The 9,352-nt window shown below is 49.0% G+C and overlaps 1 protein-coding gene across 1 annotated transcript; it reads left to right on the top strand.

Annotated features, from left to right (window-relative positions):
* The first annotated feature begins 494 nt into the window (after positions 1-494).
* Positions 495-5,631, top strand: FZD4 (frizzled class receptor 4). The gene is made up of 2 exons (XM_075080869.1): positions 495-791; positions 1,909-5,631. Exons 1-2 carry the CDS (start codon positions 528-530, stop codon positions 3,235-3,237), a joined length of 1,593 nt encoding a protein of 530 aa, XP_074936970.1. The 5' UTR covers positions 495-527; the 3' UTR covers positions 3,238-5,631.
* The last annotated feature ends 3,721 nt before the right edge of the window (positions 5,632-9,352 follow it).

The raw sequence follows: 9,352 nt of genomic DNA, 5'->3' as shown, positions 1-9,352 counted from the left end.
TCCCTCAGCCGCTCCCCATCAGACCTGCTCTCCAGACCCTTCCCCAGCTTCGTTGCCCATCTCTGGACAGCGTTTCTGAGGGACGAAGATGGGGGTACAGGCAGGACCCCAGAGAGGAGAAGAGGCGGGGTGCGCCCTGCAAGGGGTGTCGGGATGCAGCCAGAGGAAAGGCGCCTCTCGGGGGCGCGGGGCAGGGGGGGACACACGACCTCTCGGTGCCGGTGCAGGTAGGACCCCCGCCCCGTCCCCGGGATGCGGGGAGGGGCGCTGGGGCGGGGCGGGCTCCCCGGGGCGGGGGCTGGGAGGGCTCGGGGAGGTGCCGTCCCTCCCCTGGGCAGTTTCTCGGCGAAGCCGTTTAATAGCGGAGCCGCCCCCGGTCCCTCCCCGTTGGAGCCGGCCCGTGCGGCACGGCGCGGCCGGGGCCGGGGCCGGGGCCGGGGCCGGGGCCGGGGCCGGGGCCGGGGCCGGGGCCGGGGCCGGGGCCGGGGCCGGGGCCGGGGCCGGGGCCGGTGGGCGCTGCTCGGGCCATGGCGGGGGGCCATGGCGGGGGGGCGGCCGGCCGCGGCCGGCTGCTGGCACTGCTGCTGGCGGGGCTGCTCGGCGGGGCGCGGGGTTTCGGGGACGAGGAGGAGCGGCGCTGCGACGCCATCCGCATCGCCATGTGCCAAAACCTGGGCTACAATGTCACCAAGATGCCCAACCTGGTGGGACACGAGCTGCAGGCGGACGCGGAGCTGCAGCTCACCACCTTCACCCCGCTCATCCAGTACGGCTGCTCCAGCCAGCTCCAGGTGGGTTCGGGGTCCCGGGGGTCCTCTTTGTGCGTGGTCGGGGGCGGAGGGGGGGCTGTGCGGTGTCCGGACCGGCTGCCACCCCCTCATCCCCATCCTCATCCCCATCCCTTCGGCTCCATCCCAAAAAGAAAAGAAGCAGCCCGCAGGTCCCGCCGCCTTGCAGCGCGGGGGCCGGCGGCGGTGGGGAGGGGGCCGGGGGCCGGGCAGAGCGGCGCAGCCCCGGGGAGGCGGCGGGGAGCGGTGCGGTGCGGCGCGGTGCGGTGCGGTCCTGCCCGCCCGGCCGGGAACGCCGGGGCTCCCGGAGCCCTGCCCGGTCCTTCCCCTCCGCCTCCCCTGCCTCCGAGGTGCTGCGACCCTCCGAAAGGCGCCGCCGGCGGCTCCGGACCTCCCGCCGGAGTTTCACGGCAGGAGTTTCTTTCCCAGGCGAATGGCAAGATCCTTGTCCTCCCCACGGGCACGGATCTCGTCAAACAAAAACCAGCTTGTTTCTTGGGGCAGAGTTAGCACGCAACCCCTCTCACGGTGTCGCGTCGCAGAATTGCGATTATTCAAAAGCCGAGAAAACTGCGATATTTTATTGCCGTTGTAAGTACGTACGTGACCTTACGGTAAAAGAAAAAGGCGACCTCCTAGGAGGGTCGCGAACCAAAGCTATTCAATAAATGCCTCTTCTTCTGTTTGTTCGTTAGCTGTAATATCCAAGCAGTGCCTAGAACAAATATATGTATTTGTTTAAACCGCTTCGATTTTATTTTTTTGCTTTCCCAAATTGCGCCCTCGAGGTTTAGATCTGGCTAAATCCCACTCACTTTATTGAAACTGATGGGCTAAATTTACATGGAGCTAATCTAGGGAGTGAAATGTTCAGGCTTTGGCTCCAGAACGCATTTGAACAGAGAGAAGACAACGTTTTTAGGGTTTTGTGTTTTTTTTTTTTCTCCTCTGTTTTTATTGTTCTTCGTTTATTTGTTTTATGCTGCTTCCTGTTTTTTAAGGCAAAGGACCAAATATTACTGCTAAAAGGCAAAAAAAAAAAAAAGAAAAAAAGAAAACTTGTTATATTTTGACCCGTTTAATCTCCCCCTAACGCACTTGTGATTTCTGTTTCTTCTAGTTCTTCCTTTGTTCGGTCTATGTCCCGATGTGCACCGAGAAGATTAACATCCCCATAGGTCCCTGCGGTGGCATGTGCCTTTCTGTCAAAAGAAGATGTGAACCTGTTTTAAAAGAATTTGGATTTGCCTGGCCGGACAGCCTAAACTGCAGCAAATTCCCACCCCAGAATGATCACAATCACATGTGCATGGAGGGCCCAGGAGATGAAGAGGTTCCCCTTCATAGCAAGACCTCCTTGCAGCCTGGAGAAGAGTGCCACAGCATGGGCTCTAACTCGGATCAGTACATCTGGGTGAAGAGAAGTTTGAACTGTGTCCTGAAGTGCGGCTACGACGCCGGCCTCTACAGCAGGTCAGCGAAGGAATTCACAGATATCTGGATGGCCGTGTGGGCCAGTCTTTGCTTCATCTCAACTGCCTTCACAGTCCTGACCTTCCTGATTGATTCATCCAGATTTTCCTACCCGGAGCGCCCAATCATATTTTTGAGCATGTGCTACAATATTTATAGCATTGCTTATATTGTGAGGCTAACTGTGGGCCGGGAAAGGATATCCTGTGATTTTGAAGAGGCAGCAGAACCTGTTCTTATCCAAGAAGGTCTTAAGAACACAGGATGTGCTATAATTTTCTTGCTGATGTATTTTTTCGGGATGGCTAGCTCCATCTGGTGGGTAATTCTGACATTGACGTGGTTTCTGGCTGCGGGACTCAAGTGGGGCCACGAAGCTATAGAAATGCACAGCTCTTATTTCCATATTGCAGCCTGGGCTATCCCCGCAGTGAAGACCATCGTCATTTTGATTATGAGACTGGTAGACGCAGATGAGCTCACCGGTCTGTGCTACGTTGGCAACCAGAACCTCGATGCGTTGACGGGCTTTGTCGTCGCTCCGCTTTTTACCTACCTGGTCATTGGGACTTTATTCATTGCAGCGGGACTCGTGGCCTTATTTAAAATCAGGTCTAATCTCCAGAAAGATGGAACTAAAACTGACAAACTCGAAAGACTGATGGTCAAAATCGGTGTCTTTTCAGTGCTGTACACTGTTCCAGCAACATGTGTCATTGCCTGTTATTTCTACGAAATCTCCAATTGGGCTGTTTTCCGCTATTCAGCAGATGATTCCAATATGGCAGTGGAGATGCTCAAAATCTTCATGTCCCTCCTGGTGGGTATCACATCAGGTATGTGGATCTGGTCAGCCAAAACTCTGCACACGTGGCAGAAGTGCTCGAACAGACTGGTGAACTCAGGGAAAGTGAAACGGGAGAAGAGAGCAGATGGTTGGGTGAAACCCGGGAAAGGGAACGAGACTGTGGTATGAGAAAAGGACGACACCCTGATGGCCTGACTGCTCTCCTGCGAAGGACTGATCGTGTGTAAGCGTTGCTGTGTAAATGTTGGGAGTAGGGTAGGGAGATGGTTACACAACCTGTCTCTGGGGGATGGAAGAAAAAGCCTTAAAGAATAAACAGCAAAAAGATCATGCTGCAGATAGAATAGCCATAAAACATGCTGCCCAAAATAGGAAAGCCCAGGGAGGCTTTAAAAGCTGTGAAATATCCAAACACATTATCTTCTTTTTTTTTTTTTTTTTTTAAAGCAGGATGCAATATACTGAAGTCTTTAGAAGCTGAGGGACTGTAGCCCACAGCTGTGGGATGTTGTTTTCTTTTCATTGTCTTATAGGTGATTGAGGAAAGACGGTCTGGGGCCAAAATCTGGGCTGATTTAGGGCCCAGTTATCAGAAGATGGAGCATCCAGGACCTCAGTTAGATGTCTTCTTTCCGAGTTCAGCATCATGAAGGGCGTGCCTGCCGAGGGTTTTGTCTTTATGCCCTGGGGAATTCTGTTCCTCCCATACGCTGCACAAGTCAGCCAAGGATTGGGTCGTCCAGCAAATACCAAGTGGACTTTCCAGGTCTAAGAGTTACCCATGATGGGTAGGATTTAGTGAGCTATTAGTGAGGATGATTCTTTAAGTCATCTGATGGTCTAATAATAATTTTGAATAGTTTACTGTCCGTAACCTGGTCTGAATTGAGAGCTGACTCTGCCTTGAGCAGGAATTTGGACCTCCCTAGGTCCCTTCCCACCAAATTATTCTGTGGTTCAATCAATATTTCTAATTTTTTAAAAGATTTACTCAAGACCATTGCCAGAAGTAGAGGAGTCAGTGGGAGCTGTGGAACTGTGTGTGGTCTTCTGCATCAATTATCATTATCCGCCTGCTTTCGTTCCTGTTCCTTCAGGTGCTCCTGCTACTTCCAGCGGACTACTTTATTCTGCTGCATTTAATAGCTTTAAATAAAGTCTTACATTATAGTGTTCCTTCCTCCAGGAAAGCAAAAAATGAATGGAGGGTCTCTTCAAACAATGCCAGTTTTCTCCAAGTAAACTTATCTGTCTCTCTCTGGAGACCCATTGCATGAAGCAATTAAGTCTTAATATATTTCATTCAGCACGATGGTATCTCTGCAGACGCCAGTCTGGGGAGAAGCAAAACGTTAAGTTCCTTGGCAACCTCATGTTCACACAGATCAGTTGTATAATTATGTGTGTCAGTTACAATTAAAAGAACATTCTCAGCCCATGACATCGCAGTACAGCTGAATGCCTCACAAGGATGCTCCAATTGCTCACTGACAGCTATGGAGGTTTTTTTTTTAACCTTTATTTACATGCAGAATGTGAGCAGGCATTCAGCCCTCGGGAAGGACAAGAGGCATTTCCAGTTTTTGTAAAGGGATCCCAAGAGAAGAGATGCAACTTCTTGGTGAATAATGTTGATTCATAGCAACTGTCAAGTTTTCTTATCCTTTTATTTGAGGAGGCATTGTCTTGTGCTCGTAGGTAGCTCAAACCTTGTGTCAGGGTCTTCTTTGGTTAATAAGAAAGGTGATGCAAATAGAAATAGCCTGGAAGTACTTACAAGAACACTGTTCTGATACTCTATCCCTCTGAAGGACCTTCAGTTTTATCTGTGTGCCCTAAACTTTTGCTTAATTTCTTTGTGAGGAACCCGCTCAGCTGCGGAGCATCGCCCCAGTGCCACAACTCGCACGACCTTCGAGGGCAGCTGAGAACAGGCACTGCTTTATTACAGCCCTCACTTTTCATACAGGTGCCCATGTTCTTCCCAAACCACAATTCATTCCAGCTCTGGCCGTGAGCACTAATCTGTCCCAGAAGCGTGTATTGTTTCAATGTCAATGTTGAAACATGTGCTAGAGCACATTTGAAAAAAAAAAAAAACCAAAAAACCCAAACCCCAAACAAACCCTAATTGCAGTCTTTGCGGTTGGGCTCCCTCTCCAGCAGAACAAGTGACAACTTGACACATTCTGCTCAAGATGCACAAGCATTGTCTTGGCCAACACCGCATACCAGCTGAGCCTTTTCATCCTCCTCATAAAGCCTCTTGTTATTAGCGTTGTGTTTGGATCTGGTTATTCCTCTGTGGACAAGGAGTTCTGCGAGTAGGAAGTCTTCAGATGAGTGTCTCCATCGTGCGATCTTTCTCCCAGCACAGCAAGGGCTGTAAAGTCACCAGCTATATGTTGACTTTGAAGGGGTGACAATGTAGTAGGAACCTTGTCTTTTAACCTAGCACCAGGCTGTGCCAAGGTGTCACGTTCACTCAAGTGTCCTTCACTCTGAAATGGTGATACGACCCATGTTTGACCTGACTGATTCAATAAACGGCGTTTTTAACCATGTTATGTACACATAAGTGAATGTTAAGTAGTCCCTTGTTATCTGCATTGCTGCCTGTGAGCCCATGGGCCATGACAGACAGATGTCCCCAGTGATTTGAGGTGTTGGAAGTGAGTCAGATGAGGATGGCACTGCATAGCCCTACAAAGAACCTGGGGAGATGTTCCATTAAAGATCGTGAGGGACTTTCGTACTATGGGGAAGAGATGGGCTGGGGAGAGATACCAGCTGCTGTTCCTGAAGGAACATCTTTCCCAAGCGTTTGGGGGGACATTGTACCAACCCAAAGTGAAATCAGCTGTTACAGAGATGAAAACGTTCCATAAATGTATTCATCCACATACATTTACCTTGCTCTGCTTTGGGGCTGTATGAGTGGGAAGTCACAGCAGATAGCCTAAAACCCAGCATTTGTGAAGAGTGGATAGCTGCAGCTTGTATGCTCTCTCGTTTCAACGTTGTCATGAATTCGAAGCCAAAAAATGTGTGACTAATCCTGTCTCAGAAGTGCAGTTGCTGCGATTATACAACTAGAAACTTTGCAGCAGTTCCCTTCCTTGTGCAGAGTCTGCTCCATTCTCCCCGTCGCCCCGGCATGTGCTCTTCTCACTGCAGGTTTTGGAAGCATCTGCTGGGGAGGTACAAGCTTAGCTCTTGCATTAAACAGACAAGTTAGCTCCTTTTTCTGAATTTTAAGGAAGTAGACACTGATTCTTTTGGGGTGTACAGAAAATATATCTACTTTGATGTATGTATTGTAAATTTCTAATTTATCACTGTAAAAAAACACCAAAAACTTTGCTATTTAATTTTTATATCAAAATAAAATTTTAACCTCTGTGGGTAACTAAGTTTTTCCTGGCAACCCTCATGTTTTTGGTGAGTTTGTTTCTTAAATTGGCCTCATCACTCTTGCAAGTGCTTTTTTTCCCCTGAAGGAAGAAGGACTGAAATGCTCACGCTGTGGTGAATGGATGCTCTGAATGGTTTAATCCAGCACGATTTGGTTATAAATGTGGGTTGCAAGAAATAACTGAGAACAAAACATCATTGGGTGATGGTGAAAATACATGCATGCTTCAGCACTTGCATGTGGGATGGACAGAAGCACTTTTAAAGGCAGCACGCAGGTCCCAGGCACTCGCTGGGGAAGCAGCTGGAGCTTTGTGCTTGTCTGAGCTCGTCCCCAAAACCGAATGAGAGTGCAAAGATGGAAACACAACCGTCCCCTGCTGTAACACTGCTGTGATGTGGCTCCTGGGGAGAGCAGGGCCTCCCGTAAGGCTCCTTTGTATTTCACATCCAAATACGTGCATCCAAAGGTGCACGGAGCATTCAGATCCAGGGCGTATGGTGGAGGAGGGCGGTGTAACCACCTGCCTGTTGAGCATATGAGAACTATCAGTGGCTTTTGGAAGGAGCAAATTCTGCTCTTAGTAACATGCTTGAAGTGGGCTCGCTCCTAGGGATAATTTCAGTCCTTCAGATAACAGATTAAATTGATTGTCTACATTTTCTTGCAAAGGTTTCTTAAAAAATTAAGCTTATTAGGGCTCCGCTTATTTTTCCTTCCTTTTTATCATTTCTGGTCACAGTTAGGATGTACCGGGATAGCGAGGAGTTTCTTCTTTTTGTGTACAGCCTTCACCACTTTCTCTGACACCGACAGTAGAGTTTGTGATATTAGTCATCTTCCAAACCCACTTAATAATCTCCATCATGAAGTATTCTGTGTGCAGTATTACTTAATTAGCATAATATTATTCTAATAAGAACCTAAATCAGACTAGAGTGGATAATAGTGAGGATGTGCTATAAAGAAGACAGTAGGAATTATCACCTGTGTATCTGTTGCTAATCAAGTTTTGAAGAGCAGCACCTGAACCTGGTAATTACAGTGATTTGCTCATGCCTTTGGCAGCTCATCACCACAACGTTCTCAGGTTGGTGATTAGTGAGATCTCTGACTTGAAACTTGTAATTAGGAGTCTTTAATACAGCTACAGTTAAATGTAATGATCATAAAAGAGAAGAGCTTCTGGGGGAGGGTGAAGGATCTCTTCCTGTTGTTGGAGCTGTTCACACCACCAGAGAACCTCAGGCTTGGTGCTGGAGATGGTGGTGGCTGCACCAGGTCTCTGTCGTGGCCACTTGCCCATATGCACGTCCGCCACATCAAGCATCTCCGGGCATTGCCTGGGAAGTGACAGTGGATTGCTCTGGTCAGGGGACAGCTTCCCAAGCCACTGGGATGACAAGTCAGCCCAGGTTTGCCTACGGAGGGAAGTATATGGCTGTATACAAAAGTTACAAAAATTAGCCTTTATCAGGACTTTTTGTTTGTTTGGTCTTGTTTTTTTAAAGCTGTCTTTACAGAGAGCAAATGTTAAGGAGTTTGTAGCGAAGGAGACTAGAGTTCTACTGCCAGAAATCAGGAGCATCCTAATCTCCAGTAATGAGAAAATATGCTATCATGTGACCCCAGCTTCAGTGGTGGAATTTTTGCAGATCAGCAAAAAGATCCACATTAAAAATGACTATCAGAGTTTAGTTTTATTTTATGCTGGAGGTTTGTTTTTAACTTGGATCACGTCAGTGATCTGGTTTATGGGGCAGCCCCACCAAGAGCCTGTACTGGCACAGCGAGGCAGCACAAACTGCCTGGGGAGCAGGGGTCTGGCTTGCATTACCTTGGCTCCCGAAGGCAGCATTCTGTGCAGCTGCTCCCCAAGCCCTCTTGCACCATCCTCCCCGTGAGGCCAGAGCTGCGTCTGCCTGCAGGGATGCAGGAATGGGTGAGAGACAAGCGGCAACTACCCAACCACTTCCCGCTTCCCCAGCCCCTGCTGAAATAGCAAAGCCTTCCGTAGGGCTGTTGGTAACTCCTTAAGTTTGATGGTTTTCCTGGGACAATGAAGTCCAGCTTTGAACTGCTCACCCATAGGTGAAAGCCCCATTGCACAGCCCCATAGCAGCAGTGTCACTGGTGCTCCATAGTGCCCTTTTTGGCACACTTGGGCTAACTGACTCAAAATATAAGCCAGGAGTTTGCGACCTCTGCCTCAACCCAGGACAGTTCAACCATACTGGCAAATATTAATGTAGTTTGAGTGTGAAGTGGAGCATCTCTTCATGCTTGCAAAGCCAACGCTGGCTGCGATAGCGACAAGGCACATTGTGCCATGGGCCCGCTGCACCTCCCCAGGAAGAACGATGAGAGGACGGGTGCAGATCAGGCAGCTCCCAGCTGATGCTGAGCTGGTACAGTAGATCCCATATCACTATTTCCTGCAGCTGGGAAATTATTTCTGGCCAGAGATCCTGCACATCCTGGCAGAGTCCAGCTGTTGTAACAGCTTTGTGTTGTTAACAACCAGATGTTTTGTTTTACGCTCTGGGAACAGCCTACCAAACAGTCACCATGGGGCTGGAAGAGCTCAAAGGTGGCCTAGAGGGCAGCGGCAGCAAACGAGGACCCATGTGCTAAGGTATCACTGAGAATCTGTTCTGTTTTCCTAGTTTTTTGGGGGAGCAGGGACCTCCCGTGTGCCAGATGTTAGGTACAACAGAGAAAACAGGTTAAATGCCAAACACAAATATTATTGCACCACAAAGTTTACTGTAATTTGTAACTTTTGTTTTTGTTGCTATGTTTGCTTGCCAGAAGCAAAAGTGAGGATTAATTAGATTCACTTCAGAGGGCTTGGGGAAGAGAGGCTTT

The sequence above is a fragment of the Phalacrocorax aristotelis genome, chromosome 1, assembly GCF_949628215.1.
Source record: "Phalacrocorax aristotelis chromosome 1, bGulAri2.1, whole genome shotgun sequence".
Classification (NCBI taxonomy): domain Eukaryota; kingdom Metazoa; phylum Chordata; class Aves; order Suliformes; family Phalacrocoracidae; genus Phalacrocorax; species Phalacrocorax aristotelis.
This window is presented reverse-complemented; position numbering and strand designations above follow the sequence as displayed.